Raw genomic sequence first — 20,592 nt, 5'->3', positions numbered from 1 at the left:
GTAACCCCGGGGAAAAGTTCCCTGATACAGAGTGTAGACGGCTGGCTCACGGCTGGCGAAAAAGATGTATAATTTCTTTAAACTTATGAAACCAGTTAGGTGGACTAACAGAGTTCGAGGATCAAGTTCCTGTTTGGGAGATGAGAGCATTTCAAGGTTGTAGGGCTGAACCTCGGACGAAACGCCCTACTTCAAAAGCGATAAGCACCAAGCGAAGACTAGGCATATATAGAACTCCATTCAGTCAAGCAGTAGCTAAGGACTAAAGATAAAACCCCCTTGGTGATCTGGAGTATTTTAGCTTCTTATCATCTCATTCCTCACCTTCATCCAATTTCTGCCCTACATCCTCGAGGTACTTGGCAGTATTTCGCTTATATTACTTGCAAAGTCTGAAATATTCAAGAGATATAAGATTCTTCAAAGAATAAGAAAAGCATCAGACCGTTCGTCATTCTCTGGCTTCACCCCCTATCAGTATATTCCGTCAATTATTTCTTCTCCTTTCACGTTGATATCAAATGTAACGACCGCAACCATTGCACCACTCAAGGAAGTCTCGCAGTCCACGTTGGTCACCGGGCGCTGGAAGGGCCGGGAACCGTTCGGCAATCCCCTCCTGCCCAAGTTTGGCCCATTTATTCAGCAAATTTCGAGCGCTCTGGTCATTTTTATTGACAGCCAGATCGATCAGCCCCCTGAAAACCTCGATGTCGTCGTCGGAAAAAACATATTTGGTCTCGACAACTCTGGCATCTTCCGGGATGTGCTGGGCTTTTTCGACCGCCACAACCTTGTTCTTTGCTGGAGAGTATTTTCTGTAATTCTTCTCGATCGCGTCAAACGCATCATCCAGTCTTTTCTCGTCAACCTCATCCGGCGGCAGGCCTTGTTTTATACGTGCAGCCACTGTCACGCCAGCTAATGAGACGGTCAGGATATCATTGGTGATTTCGAGACCAGTCTGTAGCATTTCGGTCAAGTCGTCCTTGTCCACGTTGGCCATGAAGTCTTTCATCTTGCCCCCCATCTTTTCGAGTCTCTCCATATTCTCCTTCATGAGCTTCGAGTTGTCCTTGAACGCTTCAAACTTGGCCACAGAGCTCTGTGGAAGGGTCGAGATCCTGTTTTCAATATCTGCTTTGTCCCATGCGGCGACCAGCCCCTGTTCCACCTGTTGGGGCATTTTTCCGAGGTTGTCCACTGCTTGCTGCGCCTTTTTTTGCGCATCTCCCTGCAGTTTCTTTGCATCGTTTTTCACTTGATTGAATTTGTCTTTCCAACCCCGCGGCTTTCGGCGAGCTGCACGGCGAGAGATGGCGTGTTCGTCAGCAGCGGGGGAGGTCTCGTCGTCGAAGGATAGGCTGTTGGCTGGGAATTTCACGGCGGCCGACTCTGCAAGCGCGAGAAAGAGGACCACGGTCAAAAGGACCAGGAGGAGGATTGATTGAAGGCGTGCCATGGTGAAGGATTCCGGATCAGCCGATGCAAAAAGAAGAATGGCAAATGATGTAGTGACCAAGTCACTAAGGACGGTGAAATGGGACCACGGAGAAGACACAAGACGGGGACGAACAGCGAGGACTCGAATGAGGAGGCCTGGATGGGAAGGTGTTCTATAATTTATTTTTGTACTATACATACAGCCCCCTTTTCATTATTGCTACAGGATTTTCTTTTGTTCTTTCGTGGGTCAATAGGTAAAATAAACTAAGACGATGATTGCTGCATTCATCGCGCTAAGGAAGAAGGATTTGAAAAGGAAGGTTTGTAGGGGGCCGCCGGGCAATGGGTCTAAAGGTTTTATAAAATGGGGCTAGCGGACGTTGATCTCTGTATACAGATCCTGCAGCGGGAAGATCATCTCTTATATCACTGAGAATAGATTAGGGTAGGGATTAATATAGACAGGATTAGCATTGACCTCGATACAAGAAGACTGAGTTCTTACCTCCAGGGCATAATCATCCTGGATGGCCAATGCGCCCCCAACTATCGGCCAAAGCTTGGGGTAAAAAAAGACATATAGATAAATATAGATGACTCTTGACCACTGTTCGCGGCCTGTCCGCCACAATATTTGCTATGGGTGAATTCCCGGGTGGTTTCTTGCTCACCAAGCAGAAGAGAACATTGCATGGCCATCTTCGGCGACTATGGCGCCACTCAGACAATTGGTCCTTTAGCTAGTCGACCAGGCCTCGTACCACGAGATCCCGGGTCAGGGCATGGCCATAGGCCATATGTCGCCGATACCGAATTCTACGATGGTGCTCACAGACAGCAAGCAGCAAGCTCAAGACGGGCATCTACATCCCTGCAATGGGTACAACACCCAACCCAGCACGTGGTTTTCACCTGCGTCGCTGCTAGCACCAGGACAGAGCGAGTGCGCACCAACGAAGTGACACTGCACAGCGCGTCAACGGTGCTGGTGACCGGGTCTACATTATCGGCGTTGCGGCGTCGTACTCCTGGTCTGCCGTGGGCGCTATTCTCAATGCGGTGCTGGTGCCCGGGCGCTAACATCAAGCGAGATTTACTGCTTGCTTCTGGCGGAGTTGCTGGGGGCTTGTCCACAACCATGGGACGTTGGTGACAACGCAGATGTTGCCGATTAGGGCCGAGTCAAGGTTAGGGGGCCGTTGTGCAGTTGGGAGTTGGGGGTTGGGGGCCAGGGGGTCAAAGAGTCGTCAAACCTCGGGTAAATCTGTATGGCTTGGGTAGTGCTGCTTCAGGGAAATTGCTGACTTGCGTAATTGGGTTGTTTTTTTTTTTTTTTTTTTTTTTTTTTTTTTTGGCCCCTGTCTGGTCGAGGGACTGTCGGAAACACAATCGCCAGGGCAGTGCTGGGCGCTGGGCCAGATTAGTACCTAGATCGGATATAGTCATGGTCAGATAGAATCAAATCACAATGGCAACGGAAACCCTTTGGATCACGAAAAGGAGAAAGGAAGCACTATTGTCAAGACCATCACATCAACCAAGACAAAAAAAGGAAAGAAAGAATCTCGAAACGCCACGCTGGCTGGGCCGCGAAAGCGGCGCATATATCTCTGGTTTCAAGGTACAGATTCGAACAGAAGAAAAGACCAGCATTCAATCAAACAGGGAAATGGTTCAATCTGCATCGTCAGTCGTCAAGTTAGTGTCCAAGCCCCAGCTTCACCTGTCGCTGAGCGTCATAAAGTCGAGAAGAGTGCTATTGCACCCATCATAGTAGAGTAGGGATTCGGCCATGCTAGCCAATAAATACTGCACATCATAGCCTGGTCAGTCGATCTTCAGTCAGAGAGTTGGGGATCATCTACTTACCCTCCCATCCCCACTCTGCCATGACGTTCACCCAATGGAGCCTGCCTCGTACAGTTCTTTCAAACTCGATGTTCTCCAGTGGAGACAGCGCAGATCCCCGTCTCGATGTCCCGGATCTAGAAGCGCGTGTCCCCGACCGTGCTTCCACGGGCCTCTTGGGTGGGCTGGTAGGCTTGTGGACACGGTTGAATGTTCGTGAACTATCCCCACGACCTGCCGAACTGGCCCCTGCTCTATCGTCATTCGAAAAGGAGCCTGTTCTCCCAGAGCCGAGGAGATCCTGCCGGTGTTTATCGGCCTGGAATGCATCACGCCGCGCCCACACCTCCTGCAGAACCTCCAAGCAGCGATCGACGCCGCCAAGCATCAAACGGGACTGAATGGTGGCCCAGCGCTCCAGGACCCACTTGCGATCATCTTCCATGTCGACCTCCGAGCCAGCCGCTAGCAGAGGGAAGACCTGGATGATAGTCGTGCGGGAGGTGGGAGGGATAGTAGCAAGCAAGATCAGGGCTCGCTTAGCCAGCTCGTCGGTGGGCTCAGAAGGCATTTCTGGGACAGCCTGGTGCAAGTACAGCAGCGTCGCCCAACGATAGGCATGGGCGAGCTGGATATTGTGTTGCACTTCTGAGCTAGGGTCTTCAGGTGGCTCGAACCAGCGGGGTGGCTGCCATTGCTCAATCAGCGCCTTGAGCTCCATGGCCTGCGACACCACCGACACCGAGTTCGATGTGCTTTTCCGCACGCGCTGGATCAATCGCGCTACCCGGCTCATAATCGGGAATAGCGTGGTTGCGCCACCCATTAATGGGTCGATCTCGTGCACGGCACCGCTGGGAAGCTGGAAGACCGAGGAATCCAGATCCTCAGGTCCACACTCTTCTAATGAAGTAAGCCGTGCAATCACATCCATATACGACCACGTATTGTATAAAAAGCGAATGCGGTCAAGTTCCTCGCCACCAAGTCCGTCCTGGATCCCGGCCGTGAGAACCTGCGACATGAGCGCCTTCGCGCCTCGCAAATGCTGGATACAGGTCCGGGTATGCTGATCCCAGGTATCGGCAAATGCCAGTGCCAGGCTCGTGGCCAGGGCGGCATCGGCTCGCATGTTCTGGATCTGTTGCATCAAACAGTTGATGCTCTGTCGCATATGCTTAACACCCTGGACTCTTAGAGAAGGGTTCTCCTTGCCCGAGTGAAAGGCCGTCAAGGCGAAGATAGCATGCTGCAAAGCGGGATTGTCTTTCGCAAGTGGCCAGATGAGGGTGCGCCACGGGTTCTCGGACATGCCATCTTTTACCGACAGAATGCCACATGTCAGCTTGTCATAGCGCAAGACCAGCATCTCCTGGCTCTCGGGTCCCAACGGGGGGCAGTCGGGAATTCTTGATGGGTCAAAGGAAAGCGAATCTTCGTCAGGGAAAGTCAGGTTCCACGGTCCCAGTCCTGGATCGGATCTTCGGATGATCTCTTCAATATCTTGGCTCTCGTCTTCCAGCAGCTGGGAAAAGCTGGGCCCTGGAGACTCAGGGTCGGGCCGGTATTCTGGTGGGCCAAAAAATTTGATTCCGAGCCGGTTCCCAGCTCTGGATCGGGCATGAACGCATCGGCAAGTGACAGCGAATGTTGAAGAGGCTCAAGAAAAGAAAGAAAGTTGGCTGGGGGAGACTCGGCGGACAGAGAGACATTGATGGGAGCAGCAGTCTGGCCGACCGAGATATCTTCCCGTGTTGCCGGAGCCTCATCCAGAGAGTGGTATTCAGTAGAAACAAAGCTCTTGAGGCTGACCGGAGAGCTCTGCAGAGGGGATTCGGGTGAAGACGAGTGGAATGCATTCGACTGCACGCGAATCGGCGACGTCGATTGCTCCGTCGTCGGGGGAGTGGGAAAAGGCTGGTCCGAGTTGGCAGCCGACTTCGACAGAAGAGAAGGGGCTGCAGGAGCTAGATTCATAGATTTGGATTAGATATTTTCTCTTCGATGTCCGAAACACTTCCACCAGGTATATAGTTACCCTTTTTGGTCATGGCAGTGGGTCTCCCCGGTGCCAGGTTGGTCTCCTCAAACGGCCGCCATTTGAAATCCTTCTTGTATCCTCCACACTGCACTTTGCGTCGAGCGCACTGATGACAAGATGGCTTAGCCTCGTCGCACTTTAGCCGCTTCGCCTTGCAAGTGATGCAGCCTGGTTGACGGGTTAGCGTTCTGTATAGTCTTCGGGGGATTTCCTTCTTTTTTATGTCTTGGTTTGATCCTTCTGAGTGGACTGAGGGTATGGCATGTCATATCAAAATACTTACCATTACGACTCTTTGTCTGCTTGGGTTTGGGACCAGACGCAGTCCTCGCCTTGGACGGGGCTGGTCTTCCCGGGATCTCGGACTCACGAATAGATGGAGATGGTTTTTTGCTGGTTTCCATTACCAAGAGGATCACAGCATTGAGAAACGAAGAAAAAGAAGCAGGAAAGAAGAAGTAGAGAAGAAATCGAGAAAGAAGATAACAAGAGAGGGGACGAATGACGGGAAGCAGATAGGAATCAGCCCGGTACGAGAGGAGTTGATAAGCCCATGCGGGGGCTGTCGATCTTGGAGACGAGGGGGTGCATAAGTATGAAATAATGAGATATGACATTCGAGTATTGTGAGCGAAATAGATTTATTGTAGAGTTGTTCATGAGATAAATACTCTTTTCTGTCTTGCAATATCCATGGGCAAACCACTTGGAAATAACAGAAACAATCGCATGCGGGGATGTCTTTCTCCAAGTGGCCGAAGAGGGTTTCCCGAGTATCCAATTCGATGGGAGGTATAGTAAGACAGTAGTAAACAGTAATATAATTACTATAAAGAATTATGTCGTGAATAGTCAATACTAAATACAAGGTATTCATCTAATCCTATTATACACTATTCATACTATCTAATATACTATCCACAGTGCTATTCAATATGCTATTCATACTACTCTATAGTATTCTTAGATTCATTCGATATTGACCCTATTCTCAAAGCTCTATTGGTCTATTGTGACCTGATTGTGAGAGATGCTTGATTCAACTAGCCTTCTATATAGACTTGTTCATCCTATTCATCCTATAATGCTATTCACTCGGTACAATAGAGCTCTTCTCAATCATTCACTCGTAGGCTCTGGTTAGAGGAACCTTCCTTTCCTAGGTTCTCAAACTTGACCTTAACAAACTCTTCCACGCTGCCATGGAGCCATCAACCATGGAGTCCTTTTCGACTGTCCGCACCTTCGCTTCGGGCGACATCCTCGCCCTCGCCAATGCCTACTACGCCCAGGGATCTCTCAGCCAATGGGGCCCTGACGGCTTGTTCAACGAGGTGCTGGGACTGGTTCCCGGCGCCTCACCCGTCATCGTCCCAATCGCCTGGGACATTAACGGGCTCCTGGGCCACCTCGTCTTCGTGGTGAACCCCGGGATGCCTGACGCCTGGATCCTGCGCATTGTCCTGGCGTCGGAGTTCCTGTGGCTGGGCCTCCACCCGGTCGGCACTACGGATGATGAGTTGATCTGCCTTTGATTTCATTCTCTGGGACTCTGAGAACAAAGTCACTAACTTATAGGCAACCAGTGCCTCTGGGAATGTACCACCATTCCCTTGTTGACATCATCCGGCAACAGCCGCTGGCGGCTGCCGTGATGTTTCCGTCTCCCCTGAGTGTTAACAGGGAATGGCTGGGATTCTCAGCACTCAGCAAGGTCATCTCGGCCGCGCCAAGGGTGCTATCCAGGGTGCTGGCTCGCTGCCTGTCTTAGGCTGCAGCGACTCCATGGACATTTCGCCCATGTCGAGTCCGACGGTATCTCCGGATATCCTGCCCACGGATATCACGCCCCTCCCTAGCCCCATGGAGTGGATGGCTGAGGAGGACCTGTAGGAGGGCCGGGTGGAGTGGCTGGGTGAGGTTGTTGTTGGAGGTGGTGGTTCGGGAGGGTTTTCAACTGTGTGGGTGTGTTTGTGTCTGTTTCAGTGGTGGTGGTTGATGTGTATGTGCTCTGTGGGTGGATGCACCGACAATCGGAGATGTGGGGAACCCCAGAATGCGCGGCCCGAGGTTGAGACAAACAACCCTCTTTTCCTCTTCCTTCGAGACACTCCGGCTCTCCTTCTCTCTTCTACCTGAGCCTGATTTCGAATTCACACCCACGATGTTTCGTTCGATACCGCGTCGCCTCCCTCGATTCGCCCGCGCTCCAGCTGTCGCCCGCCCAGCGCTTCGCACCTTCACATGCGGTTACCCTCGGATGTCATCTCCGCCGGTCCGACCAGTCTCAACGGCGTTGCCGGCCGACGCATACCAGCTGTTGTCGACTTCAGAGAAAGCTGGCGCAACCGAGGACGCACTCTACGACCAACAGATCCGCGATGTGGAAGCATGGTGGAATTCGCCCCGGTTCGAAGGCATCAAACGACCGTACTTGGCGGCCGACGTCGTGAGCAAGCGCGGCTCCCTGCAACAGACATACCCCAGCTCTTTGATGGCACGGAAGTTGTTCAATCTCCTCAATGAACGAGCGACGGCCGGTCAGCCAGTTCATACGAGTAAGTCTTCGAGAGAAAAACATTTTGGGACATGGGTCATGACTGACACCGAGCATACAGTGGGCGCCATTGACCCTGTCCAAATGACCCAGCAGGCCCCCAACCAAGAAGTCCTGTACATTTCAGGCTGGGCATGCTCGTCGCTGCTGACGACCACGAATGAAGTCTCGCCCGATTTTGGCGACTACCCCTACAACACCGTCCCGAACCAGGTCCAACGCCTGTTTAAAGCGCAGCAAATGCACGACCGGAAACAGTGGGATGCACGACGCAAGTTGACGGCCGAACAACGAAAATCTACTCCTTATACTGACTACATGCGACCCATCGTTGCCGACGGCGATACCGGGTATGTCTTGATGAGAATATTTTGAAGAGAACAAAGCTCATTTCTTGTGTTCAACAGACATGGCGGCCTGACAGCCGTTCTCAAGCTGGCCAAGCTGTTTGCAGAAAACGGCGCCGCGGCAGTTCACTTCGAAGACCAACTCCACGGCGGCAAGAAATGTGGTCATCTGGCAGGCAAGGTGCTTGTCCCAATGGGCGAGCACATCAACCGACTTGTCGCTGCACGTTTCCAATGGGACATAATGGGATGCGAAAATCTTGTTATTGCGCGCACCGACTCCGAGAGCGGCCGATTGATCAGCAGCGCCATTGACGTACGCGACCACGAATTCATCCTCGGTATTACGGAGGAAGTCGAGCCCCTGGCCGAGACCTTGCAGGCAATGGAGCGAGAGGGTGCCTCGCCGACCGAGATCGACGCTTTCGAACTCGACTGGGTCAAGAACCACAAGCTGGTCACCTTTGACGAAGGTTCGTTGCAACACCGGCATCCATCATCTTTTGATCTGATCTTTCGTGCTGATCTTATGTAGCTGTTGACGCCCACCTCGAAGCTGAGGGTGCCTCCCAGTCCGCACGCAATGCCTACAAGACCCAGGCACAGCAGAACCCCGACCTTTCCATCTCTCGTCGCCGCGCCCTGGCCAACGACTACACCAAATCGCCCGTTGTCTGGTCCTGCGACAGCCCACGCACCCGTGAAGGATTCTACCACTACCGCGCAGGATTCCCGGCCGCCACCAAGCGTGCACGGGAGTTTGCACCCTACGCAGATCTCCTGTGGGTCGAAACTGGTGATCCCAACGTCGAACAAGCAGGGAAACTGGCGGGTGAAGTGCGCGCAGCATTCCCGGGCAAGAAGCTCGTTTACAACCTCAGTCCGTCCTTCAACTGGATGGGACAAGGATTCGATGAAGCATCTCTGAAGTCTTTCATCTGGGATCTGGCCAAGCATGGGTAAGTCTACTGTTATTTCATTCTTCGGAAATGTATGAACTAATGTGCCCTCGCAGATTTGTCCTGCAATTGATCTCTCTCGCCGGCCTCCACACCAACGCCACGATCACAACTGAACTGTCCCGCGCTTTCAAGGACGAGGGCATGCTGGCGTACGTGCGCCTGATTCAATCGCGCGAGAAGGACTTAGGTGTCGATGTCCTCACGCACCAGAAGTGGAGTGGTGCCCCCTACATGGACGGTATTTTGGGAGCGATCCAGAGTGGAAGCAGCAGCAGCAAAAGCATGGGTGAAGGCAATACCGAGAAGGGTGAGTTTCGGATGCTGCTCGACCTTGGAATAAAGGGAACCAGTTGCTAACATGGGAATTTTAGGCTTTTGAAACCTATACCAACCAGCACTGACTGGAAAACATCATGATTATACGCTTTTTCTTCTCTTCTCTCTGTCTTTTTTTTTTCTATGCTGTCGCGTTCATGTATTCCTAGAGAGATGCTAGATCGAATGTCGAGTACATTCTACTTCCATTGGCTGTGCGTAGCTATCCAACTATACAGTCTCTGAAGACAGTAGGATCAGTCAAAATCCTGCAGGCAGTTTTAGTCGAGGTTACATATATGGCCGCTATTGTCTGACTATACAGAGAGGCCCACATTCATCTAGACTGATACAGTAAGTACCGAAGATCGGAGGAAAGGTGAAGAGATCAGCCTTCGGTGCGCCCAGTGCCAAAATCGAGAAGCTAGAGAGAATGAGTAGCACGAAGAGAAATTACGGAGTGTCCACTAGCTGATCAAGTCTAAATCCACGAGTGAATAGAGAGAAGAGGGAGGGAGGGAGACTCAGTCCATTGATCAGCCTTCTTACTCGGAATATATTATCTTCCGCTCCGGAATATAGTAATGTATCGAAGTGCGCCAATCAAGGGCCTTTCCATATTACAGTTATACAGCATGTAGTTACAACCTTGGAACAATAAGCAGGTTTTTGTGTATACATAACACGTGTCTTTGTACTGTATGTCCACTGGTATAATCTAATTACCCCAGATATGTATACCTGTACATACACCTAATGTATATTTATCTGATCTGCGACGATCTACCTAGGTAAAGTTCCCATCTTTTGTTGAAGTATATATATTGAATTCCTCCCATTAGCACACTGCACACTACCCATTTCAACAAGGTCTATGGATAAGCTTCTTGTTTGCCCTACAGGATTGCCCACAGGATTGCAGCATCTTGGCCCCAATCTAAAATATCCCAAGCTTCTTTTTTTTGTCTATATATACGCAAATAGATCGATCGATCTGTTTCTCGGGGTTCTCCATACATATACCCCACATCGATGTATACACCAAGGTATCAAACGCCACAATGATCGACGCGACAAGGTGGATACGGCTACATACAGAGAAACCTGGGGTACATACATAAACAGCAAGTTCCGGTATATACATACCTTGATCTCCACATACTCACATACTGAGGGATACACTTGTTGTCAACCATACTGAAACTGAAATAAACTGAAATTTCAATCGTGAACTACTGCAGCCAAAGAAAAATAAACCAAATCAACCAAATAAAAAAGAAACCTATGATAGCATTCCCTCAACGTAGAAAGATTAAACGAAGCATTCAAACACTCTGGTTGCGTAGCAGCTGGACAGGAAGAAGTAATCACAAACGATACCGTACACTTTAGACCATATCGAACCGGGTCATTGAAAGAGATACATCAGAAGAGAAAAGGAAAGAGAAAGAGAAAATCAAAGAGAAAACAGCCGAGTCCGAACCCTGCTATCGAAAAAATCCCATCATCCACACAGAAAACACAGAAACAGCACCTAGGTCAACACAAGAACAGAGTAAAAAGAACGAGCAATCGTAAAGACTGCACCGCGCAGCCACAAATCAAAGCACGAGTTATAAAGAAACACCATTTTCCCATCCGTCAACAAGAGTAAAAACCAGAAAGGAGCTCGCTCAATAACAGAAAATGAAAAGACGCAGTTGGTTATCATCCACGTTGATCTAGTTGATTCGGAACGAGTCGAAGATAACTGCGCGATATATTAGCAAAAAAACTCTGGACCCAATCCCCAAAAAAAGGCATCGACTTACCCTCGTGGCCTCTTCGGCAGCCGCTGCCAACCCACATCAGGGTGTTCAAGAACGTATACCGTTCATCGCCGGTCTCCATGGACAGGTTGACGCGGTACTTGTAGCTGCCGGGGTTGACGCTGTCGGCCATGTTGGCGTCATTGACCTTCTCCAGGATGTCCTTGGCGCCCGTCAACCAGCCTTCTGTTCGAACAATGATGAAGGCCGGCGGCTCATCTGCGGTCTGGAGCATGTAGCTAGCACGAAGATTGGTGGTTGCGTCTTTGGTGATAATCTGGGTATCTTGGCCGCCAGGCTGTTGGATGAATGTGTTAGACATGAAACACAGCCAGAACTACAGCAAATTTCCATCTTACCAGAACAATACCCTTGCCCCATCGGCCAGCCCACTGGCCGCCCACAAACGAAACCCAATCTCTTTGGCCCCAGATACTTTGGCCGACAGCCACCTTGGGATTCAGTTTGATACTCATGCGGAAGTCTAGCTCCAGCGTGGGCGCTGGGATCTGCAGCGATCGCGCCACGTCACCCTCGGGGAAAGTGTGCAGCAGGTTATTGGCGGGGATTGAATCCTTCATTACACTGAGATAGGTGGGACATTCCAACAGGTGCTGGCGCTGGCGGCTAGTATTTTTGGCGCGGACTTGCTGGCAGTAGATGCATTGCACGGACAGACACTGTTCCGGGGAGTCAGGATGGGGGATGGTTCCAGATGGGATAGGGAAGGAGCGTACCTTGTCTTCCTCCTTGGCGCGGAATTCCACAAAGGCCGCGTGCACGTCGTCCAGCGGCGGCGCGGGCAGACTCGACGTCGACACCTTGGGCTTGGGCTTGGGTGTCGGGCGCGAGGGCTGTGAGCCCGTCGCAGAGCCCGGGGGCGCCGTCGGGGGACCAGGGGTGGGCATGGCGGCGCGGTTCTGCAGTGTTTGCAGCGGAGTCTGCATGGGGGTAGCATGGGGGTTAACACCATTCACAGCGTTGACGCCGACACCGTTAGCCATCATGGCGCTGGTCGGGGTCGGGATCGGGCCCGCAGGACCAGCTGCGGCGGCCGTCGGACCATTCGGGGTGCCGGGGTATCCATTGGTCGCGATGCCGTTTGGGGTGTGCTGAGTGGGCTGGGTGGGTTGCGGCGCGTTCGGATGACCCCGTAGACCGGGACATTCGAGCAGGTGTTGCTTCTGGCGCGAGGTATTCTTTGCGCGGATCTGCTGGCAGTAGATACACTGGACGGAGAGACACTAGAAAGACCACGCGAAATCCCAAAACGGGGTTTTTGTACGTTAGTGACAACGTTGTTTGTGTGGGTTTTGGAAATATTACGAAATACGCAGTCACGCACCTTGTCATCTTCCTTGGCACGAAACTCGACGAACGCCGCGTGCACCTCCTGGTCCACGGTGCGACCCATGGTGGGAGAGCCAGGGAGCTCAAAAACCGGGAAAGACGACACCGCGAAAGAAAGACCGGATGAAATGGGGGGAAAAAGAAAAGAGAGGAGGGGGGAACTGAGTACGCGGGGGGGGTTTTAGGGGGGGGAGGGAGAGGAGGAAAGAAAAGAAATCGAAAGACCAAGACGAAAATACGAGTGGCGCGGAGTAACGCGCGCTGCGTAATCTGGAGCATACGTGATTTTGCTTACTCTTACACTTCATGATTCTACGATTTTACCATTAATGATTTATTTTACTATTCAATAATAATAATATTATTATTATTATTATGATAATTACTATCATCATAATCATTGTTCTATCTCTCTACCCTCTTTAATATCCTCCCTTTGAATGTCGCCTGTCGCGCCCGAACTCAACCCCTGGGCCAATGCTGCTGACAAGGCGCGAAATTGGCTGCCTAACAAGACTCCGAGTCAAGTGTGTCTCATCGGGTGACTCGGAAATACCAGACGGAGACCAGCCATAACTCAGAACCCCCCAGGGGCATTTAGAGTGCCATCCCGTGTGTTCGGGGCACCGGGCTGAGCCAGTTCCTGCACAGCCCAGCACGAGTCGGGTGTTGGCTGTTGGCTGTTGGAGGGGAAAGACACGTCGCCGCCAATGCCTGAAGAACCCTTGGAAAAGATGCAGCAAGAGAAGAGGATAAGTAATGAGGGGATTCGGGTAAGATATCAACATCTATCGGCATTTCCAAGTTCATATACTTCCAAGTATTGTTACTATTACTGGTTTTGTGGTCATGGATGGACACCGTATCCCATACGCGATACTGTCGACGATACTGTCAACTACGACTTACGGGTTCCTGGTAAGATTGCGAACAGTATGCGATAGAACCCGGGGATGTGTAAACAAGATCGTTTTGCTGTTTTTCGGTGTCTGCTTCACGATCCGACTGTCACTTTTCCAGGCCCGCGCTGTCTTCTGCCTCCGTCACGGTCGCAGTCTCGAGGCTCGGAATTCGCATTGGAAAGAAACAGCATCAGAACCATAAAAAAAAGAAAGTAGTCACCCACCCGCCATGTTTTCTGCATGTCCGAAAAGAAAAGAATAAAAATCAAATAGTAACGCGTTCTTGCCTTCGATCAACCATTGCCGGCCTTGTCATTCCTCGTGGGTATCAGTGGTCTCGAGCGAGCGCGCCACTCTTCGCGCCATCACATACCAGCCAGTTGCAGGAAAATCTCACCGTAAGAACAGCAGACTCCCCAGCCCTCGATGCTCTCATCCTGGTACGGCTCCTGGTAAACAGTCATGACCCCCTTCGTGGCCAGCGTCAGCACATTCATGAGTCCCTGGGTGGCGATCGTGCGCGTCGTCTTCTCGGGGGGAAGAAGAGTCGAGAACGTGATTTGATGGGGGTTCCCGGGGTGCATTCGGGAGTATTCGCTCGGCTGGTCACAGAAGGGGCCCGGGTCTTGGACTTGAAGAATTCGAGGAAGTTTAAACTCTCCTGGTCGAGAGTCGAGGTGGCTCGTTCGAGCGCCCGTCGCGATGACAGGGTGCTCAAGGTTTCGCGATCCGTCGCCAGCTCATTCTCAAGATACTGGGTCAGATCGAGGTGTTCCAGATCTTCCAGCTCGTCTCCGATATTTCCCGGAATCGAGAGACTGCTGAGTCTTTCACGTCCGTCTAGATATCCGTGCCGGGCAAGAGGACTTGCACTCGTGAGACGGTTTCGCGGTCGAGTAGCCAGCGGCCCAGCAGAGTCGCCTCGCCCGCGCGAAGATATCTCGCTCACACTGCCGAATCGATTTCTCTGGCGGGAGCTCAGGATGGAAGCGCTGATATTCCATGGCATCTGCGAAGGGTGATCGTCATAGACACTCGACGGGGCCTGGCGACCGATCTCCACGTCCAGGTCAGGACGACCACTGTTCCCGCGGCCAATATGCTCTGCCTGTTCATCTTTAGCGCGCATCCGGCGTCCGTCTGGTGTGGCCTCGGGGCTGTGGGTGCGCTTTCGTCCACTGGGTCGAGTCTCCGCGAAGACTGCATTATACAGCTCCTCACCCGAGTAGCGTGTGAGCGGGTGTACATCACGTTGCACGCCTAATCCGACCCCAACGGAGCCGATTCCTTGGCCATAGACCCAGAAAGCAGCATTTCTCTTTGCCAGGGTTGGTCCTTTGTTCTGCTGTTTCTGTTTCAGCGCTTGAGCCATAATGGCAAGATAGCTTTCGTTCCATTCAGCCAGCTTGGTTTTGGGAAGCATAGTGTCATTGTCAGTAATGACTACTTTGGCAGGGCCCCTGGCGTGTCGATGCCGCATTTCTTCGGAATGATCAATATCTGCATGTTCGTCTGGCTCTTCTGGCTGCATGAGATTTTCAAGTTCCTTGGAGTGAGTATCAAGTGTCATAAAGTCGTCCCCGCCAGCAAGTTCCATGTTCTCGTCAATCTGCATCATCTTTGAACGCTGTCAACATTGTCAGCTTCCCCAAGGATAAGGGTCAAATCAATCATCGCAGTCTCACCTGTTCTTCTCTGGCAGCCGTTGTGGCCCCTGCGAGAGGGTCTTCACTAATGGATCTTCTGTTTTTGCTTGGTGACTGTCTGCTCCCCCCGAGTTCAACGATATTACCATGCTCATCGAATTCGAAATCTGGCTGAAGAAGAATACCTTCTTCATTTCCGAGATCGCCTTTCAACATAGCGCCGAAGATCCCGCGCTTCTGAACCGAACCATCGACATCACTGTCGAGATTTATCTTATCAACATCGTGAAGAATATCGTCTGGTGGAAGTTCAAGCTGAATACTTCCGATTTGAGAAGTGCCGGAGTTGCTGATACCCGGTGACTCGGACCACAAACCAGATTGCTTGTTTGAAGTGTCTTCCGTCGAGGTATCAAACATGGACAGATTGATTTGCAGGCCGGGAAGGCATGTCTCTGGTGAAAAAGCCGGGTCGTAAGGTAAAATGAGCTGATTCGGCCTGGGATACGGTGAGCAGATTTACAAAAACGGCATCCTTGCAGGCATCGCCAACAACGCTCGCCGAGTCAACTCACTTGATCTTCCCAGCTGTGGGATCGAGGCCACCCCCCGGCATCACTTTCAACATCGCGAGCATCTTGTCATGCATTGCCTGCACATCGAGCAAGGTATATCCGCACTGTTGGTTATACACCCTCGAGACCCCGTATCTAACGCAAGCGACCGGGCCAGTCAGCAGAGCAGAATTACAGCCAAGAATTGGGAGATACGTTACAGCAAACTCCCCTGGAGCCGCAAAGCCATAGGCGCCTCAGGGTTGACGATGACTCTGCATGCATGGGGCACGTCGACACCGAGGATGGTCTTTCGGTTCAGACGTCTCGTAATCGATCTGGACCCCAGCGTGGCAACGAGCCTGCATATATTCCAAGTATGGTCAGCGTGCCTCGTGAATGTCATTCTGCCATGGCTGTGCGTGGCAGATAGAAGTGGGGTGTTGGTTCTGCGTACCAGATCGTCGCGACACCGTGCTCCGGCGACGTCAGGACTAGAAATGAAAGAAAAAAGAATCCACTCATCAGCCTCGGGTTCTGGACTAAACTTGCAATGCGCAGAAGGGCCCACAAGAAAAGAACTTACTTTCGTGACTATAGAACATGTTCGCGTCGTGGCTTGAGATTCACCCTCTAGGCTGTCCGCACGCGTCTCAGTATCCTTTTCGCCTTCTCCAGTACCGATGCAGGTCTCTGCGCGTCTTCGACAAACACGTTTCGGCGAGAAAGTGGTATTGAATCTGATCGTGATGGACACTCATGCGATGGGGCAGACACGGCTTTGACGTAAAAGCGAAGCACGAGGACTCAGTGGAATAAATCTTATCGGGAGGCAGAGGGGCTAGCCCGGGGGGGGGGGGGAGAAAAATTGAAGTGGCAGAGTGCTCTGCTCTCACTTCAGCACAGGCTTGAGGTCAAGAACCACCTTGTCGCCAGAGAACTGAGGGCATACAAGCATTCAAGTGATCCTGGTGAGCCGGTGAGCAGAGGGCCATCAAGCACACTTCAACTGATGAGAGGACATCGGGAGGAGGAATGGCTGGAATGATGACAACTAATGTTGAGAAAGAGGGATTGACGGATGAAAAAGACAGGTGGGTGGAAGGCTGCGTGAGAGAAGAGATGATGGCAAGGGGGACGGGCAGAGAGCATCAGGCATTCTCTTCCCAGACGGCCTCGCCAGTCAACAATGTATACATCTCTTACTTTTCCACTCAGCCCTGTCTCTTTCACTTACAGAGAGACTAGGCCCCTCTAGCGATTTACCTAGGTCCCTAGGATGAGTATTAAGAGGCTGGCGAGACTACTTGGGCCATCCGTCCATAGATGTTTTGCTACCGAAGATATATGGATAGCAAGAGCGAAACCGGCCCAAAAGAACTCGGTCAAGATCAAGTGATGAGTATCCAGCATGCAAATGAGGAAAAGGCTCTAATGAAGACACCTGCTCTTTTTCTTTTCACCTCGCACTAACTCTTCAAATGACGCAGTTGTTGAACATGACAATCCACAGGGTGTGAAAGGCGAATGGAGCTCTAGAAGGGGGAAGGGGGGAAGAAGAAACCAGACACCAGCGTCAAGAAAACCATACCCTCTCTTTTCACACGGGCAGGAAATCCACAGAAAGAAAATGAAAAAAAAAGGATACGACCGAAACAAGGTCAACTATGAAACAGATCAGATAATAAATAAGGGGGAAAAAAAACAACATCCATACACGAATCTCCAACCCATAGCGACCTATAAGATGCACGCGGGGTATGAGACAGAAGACATGCGAGAATAATGCACACCAACACTTCTCGTCAGAAAGCCACCTCTTCCCAAGGACCGGTGGGAACTGGTCGAGAAAAGAACCCTTTACTCCAATGGAATACCCTCATACTCCGAGTAGCCCAGCGCCAGGTTCATGTTCTCTGTAAAAACCAAACGATTAACGGGAGGATCAACTACATAAACAAAAATCAACACTTACGCAGGCACTGAGTGGCGGCACCCTTCAGCAGGTTGTCGATGGTGGCACAGACAACGACCCGCTTGCCGGTAGAGTCGACAGCAAATCCACCGATGTCCACGCCGTGGCGGCCGGCAATGTCCTTGACAAGAGGGGCCTCGCCCACGATCTTGACGAGCTTCTCGCCGGCATAGCGGTCCTGGTAGATGTTACGGATGTCGCGGGAGGTCATCTCCTCCTTCAGCGGGATGCTGATGGTGTGCTGTGGCAATCGTTAGTAGCCATCAAAATAAGCTCGAGTTCCAAGCCAACTTACGTGGATGCCCTGAAACCAGACAGCCACGTGAGGGATGAACGCAACGCTGGTGTCCAGCTGCGCGCTAATCTCCCGCTCGTGGATGTGGCTGGTCAGACTGTAAGGGATGAGGTTGTTGGTGAGGAATTGCACGTCGTTCTTGGGGCTCGGCTTGGTACCGGCGCCCGAGTATCCGGAGACACCGAAGGCGGTAGGCTGACCACCGAGGAAAGGGACGAGAGGCGAAATGCCGAGCTGGGCTGCGGTGGCATAGCAGCCGGGGTTCGAAATGCGCTTGGCCTGGGCAATCGTGGATCGGTTGACCAACTCCGGGAGACCGTATGTCCAGTTAGGGTCGAAGCGGTAGTCGGCACTCAAGTCCACAATCACATTCCCCTTGTCCGAACCCTCGTCGACGGCATCGACGAAAGGCTTGCAGATGCCGTTCGGCAGGGCCATAACCCAGCAATCGATGTCACCGTTGGTGGACATCTTGCGGACGTCATCCGGGCTCAGGTTCTCGTAGATGATCTCCCGCTTGTTGTAGCCCTGGAGCTTCTTGCCCGCCAGCTCACGCGACGAAACGTGGCGGAGATCCATGTTGGGGTGGGCATTCAGCAGATTGATCAGGGCCTGTCCAGTGTAACCACGGGCACCAATAAGGGCCACCTTGGCAGGCTGGGCGTTGGAGGCGTTCTTCTCACCGAGAGGGGGGTTGGGGTTGGTGGTCGCGTACGTCCGGAATGAGTTGACAGCGACCGCGGGACGCTTGGCCCTGGCGGTGCGCAGAGCATTGGTCGTCGAGGAAAACGCACGCCTCTGCTCAGCCGAGGCAGCGCTCGCGCCAAAGCCCTTCGAGACATGCGAGGCGGCTTGGGCAGCACGGTGGAGGCGCGACTCGAGATTGATGTCACCGAACATTTGCCGACCGTGCCTGGTGAACTCCTGAACCAGCTGCTTGACTTCGTCGCCATTCTCCACGCCATACCAGAACAGAACGTGACCATCGTGGCTCAAGCTGCCATCAGCCTTGTCGAAGAACCACGTCAGGTTCTCATCGTCCTCCTTCACGGTCCACGCCAGCTTGGGGAAATCCTTCTTAAAGCTGGCAAACACGTTGTCGGCGACGTTGGTGAGCCAGCCCGCCTTAGTGATGGTGAAAGTCGCCAAGTGGGCCATCAGAGAGCCCTGTTGCGGGGGCAGCACAACAGCCAGGGCCTCCATAGGCTCATCGTAGTAGATCTTGAAGTCGTGCTCCTTCAGGCCTTCGACATAGCGATCGACCACCGCACGAGCATCTAGACCCTCGCGGTCCCGGACCAGCACATCCTTCAGGGCCTGCAGGTCCTGGAACTCCGACAGGGAGGACTTCACGTGAATCTTGTTACCGCGGCGAATCAGAGTACCAGCACCAGAATCGGTGAAAAGCTCCTTCTGCAGGTCGGCAGGGTGAATGATGGCTACACTGGATGAACGGGGCAGATCGCTGAGGAGCTCCTTCAACTCCTTGATCTTCAAGCGAGTGCCGTGGCGCACCCACCACTGACTCATCAAGTGGTCGTATTCCTCGTCGAGGTTGATAGCAGAGATCTTCTCGCCGGTATCACCATTGAAGAGACCACCCTTCTCAGCCAGGTAAACGATCTTCAGCGGCTGCAGAGCACGGGCCAGCTCACCAGCAGCCACGTCCGCATTGACGTTGAGGACTTGGCCGTCCTGGGTCTCAGCCATGGAAGTCAGGATGGGCAGACAGCCCGCCGCAATGGCCGATTCAATGGGCTTCCTTTCCACGCCGTTGATCTTGCCGACTAGGTTGTACTTGGGCTTGTCGAGGTAGTCGGCCGAGAACACACCGGCCGTGATCGGGCGGGCACGCACGCCCATCCGCTCAAGTTCTTCCACCAGCTTCATGTTCTCCTCGAGGAAGAGCTTCCTCGCAAGCGACAGAGTCTTACCATCCGTCACGCGGATTCCATCCTCGAACTCGGGCTCCACACCGGCCTCCTCCAACATGCGGTTGAGTTGGGGTCCGGCGCCATGGACGACGATGGGGTACAGACCGACATGGTTGAGGAACGCGAGAGCGGAGGAGAGGGTCTGAAGGTGCTCGGTAATGATAGCACCGCCAACCTTAATGACAGCGAACTGCTGGGAAGACACGGAGGTAAAGTGGGACAGGTACTGCTGCACCTCTCGCTTCGAGCCGATGTTGCTCAGCAACTGGACGACCGTGCTGCGGGTGGAGGCCAGATGAGGCTCGGTGGCGCGGGAATAGGGTCGGCTCTGGAACGAGGTCGACACCTTCGTACGAGCGGGCAGGCCGGCTCGCAGGGTGAGCGGTGCGGAGAACGATCGGAGGGGCTTGCTGGAAGCTCTCCGCACAGCGGTGCGAAGGGACAGCATTGTGGCAACCAACATGCGGCAGCTTCAATGGTCTCGCAATCTGAAGGAGGCGGAGGCCCCAAGATAAATGCAGATAGAGAGATTGAGGGAAGGTGACGGTCAAGAGGGATTTTAGTGATTGTCCGGCCCTCGGAGCGATAAAGTCAGAGGAAGGGCGGTGGAGT

The 20,592-nt window shown here is 52.5% G+C and overlaps 9 protein-coding genes across 9 annotated transcripts; 3 read left to right on the top strand and 6 right to left on the bottom strand.

Moving 5' to 3' along the window:
* Window positions 1–517: 517 nt before the first annotated feature.
* Window positions 518–1,462, bottom strand: NUU61_007370 (uncharacterized protein; the record flags this gene model as incomplete). The annotated part of the gene is made up of 1 exon (XM_056657895.1): window positions 518–1,462. The coding sequence occupies one exon, from the start codon at window positions 1,460–1,462 to the stop codon at window positions 518–520; it is 945 nt and encodes a 314-aa protein (XP_056510695.1).
* A 724-nt stretch (window positions 1,463–2,186) lies between these two features.
* Window positions 2,187–2,586, bottom strand: NUU61_007369 (uncharacterized protein; the record flags this gene model as incomplete). The annotated part of the gene is made up of 2 exons (XM_056657894.1): window positions 2,187–2,262; window positions 2,348–2,586. 2 exons carry the CDS (start codon window positions 2,584–2,586, stop codon window positions 2,187–2,189), a joined length of 315 nt encoding a protein of 104 aa, XP_056510694.1.
* Window positions 2,587–3,165: 579 nt separating this feature from the next.
* NUU61_007368 (Zn(II)2Cys6 transcription factor) lies at window positions 3,166–5,739 on the bottom strand (the record flags this gene model as incomplete). Its single annotated transcript, XM_056657893.1, has 5 exons — window positions 3,166–3,269; window positions 3,316–4,904; window positions 4,988–5,261; window positions 5,333–5,503; window positions 5,619–5,739. The coding sequence occupies 5 exons, from the start codon at window positions 5,737–5,739 to the stop codon at window positions 3,166–3,168; spliced, it is 2,259 nt and encodes a 752-aa protein (XP_056510693.1).
* An 813-nt stretch (window positions 5,740–6,552) lies between these two features.
* Window positions 6,553–6,870, top strand: NUU61_007367 (uncharacterized protein; the record flags this gene model as incomplete). The annotated part of the gene is made up of 1 exon (XM_056657892.1): window positions 6,553–6,870. The coding sequence occupies one exon, from the start codon at window positions 6,553–6,555 to the stop codon at window positions 6,868–6,870; it is 318 nt and encodes a 105-aa protein (XP_056510692.1).
* Window positions 6,871–7,021: 151 nt separating this feature from the next.
* On the top strand, window positions 7,022–7,228 carry NUU61_007366 (uncharacterized protein; the record flags this gene model as incomplete). Its single annotated transcript, XM_056657891.1, has 1 exon — window positions 7,022–7,228. The coding sequence occupies one exon, from the start codon at window positions 7,022–7,024 to the stop codon at window positions 7,226–7,228; it is 207 nt and encodes a 68-aa protein (XP_056510691.1).
* A 271-nt stretch (window positions 7,229–7,499) lies between these two features.
* Window positions 7,500–9,580, top strand: NUU61_007365 (methylisocitrate lyase ICL2; the record flags this gene model as incomplete). The annotated part of the gene is made up of 6 exons (XM_056657890.1): window positions 7,500–7,893; window positions 7,954–8,242; window positions 8,300–8,712; window positions 8,775–9,198; window positions 9,255–9,508; window positions 9,573–9,580. 6 exons carry the CDS (start codon window positions 7,500–7,502, stop codon window positions 9,578–9,580), a joined length of 1,782 nt encoding a protein of 593 aa, XP_056510690.1.
* A 1,657-nt stretch (window positions 9,581–11,237) lies between these two features.
* On the bottom strand, window positions 11,238–12,738 carry NUU61_007364 (DUF3237 domain-containing protein; the record flags this gene model as incomplete). Its single annotated transcript, XM_056657889.1, has 4 exons — window positions 11,238–11,266; window positions 11,328–11,622; window positions 11,684–12,568; window positions 12,670–12,738. 4 exons carry the CDS (start codon window positions 12,736–12,738, stop codon window positions 11,238–11,240), a joined length of 1,278 nt encoding a protein of 425 aa, XP_056510689.1.
* Window positions 12,739–14,069: 1,331 nt separating this feature from the next.
* Window positions 14,070–15,871, bottom strand: NUU61_007363 (Rad21/Rec8 N terminal domain protein; the record flags this gene model as incomplete). Its single annotated transcript, XM_056657888.1, has 3 exons — window positions 14,070–15,203; window positions 15,262–15,721; window positions 15,798–15,871. 3 exons carry the CDS (start codon window positions 15,869–15,871, stop codon window positions 14,070–14,072), a joined length of 1,668 nt encoding a protein of 555 aa, XP_056510688.1.
* Window positions 15,872–17,636: 1,765 nt separating this feature from the next.
* Window positions 17,637–20,443, bottom strand: argEF (bifunctional acetylglutamate kinase/N-acetyl-gamma-glutamyl-phosphate reductase; the record flags this gene model as incomplete). Its single annotated transcript, XM_056657887.1, has 3 exons — window positions 17,637–17,692; window positions 17,752–17,992; window positions 18,047–20,443. The coding sequence occupies 3 exons, from the start codon at window positions 20,441–20,443 to the stop codon at window positions 17,637–17,639; spliced, it is 2,694 nt and encodes an 897-aa protein (XP_056510687.1).
* Window positions 20,444–20,592: the final 149 nt, after the last annotated feature.

The sequence above is a fragment of the Penicillium alfredii genome (assembly GCF_028826965.1).
Source record: "Penicillium alfredii strain IBT 34128 chromosome Unknown utg000009l_segment0_segment0, whole genome shotgun sequence".
In the NCBI taxonomy this organism is placed as follows: Eukaryota; Fungi; Ascomycota; class Eurotiomycetes; order Eurotiales; family Aspergillaceae; genus Penicillium; species Penicillium alfredii.
Note: the sequence above shows the minus strand (reverse complement) of the source record. Positions and strands in the feature narration are given on the sequence as shown.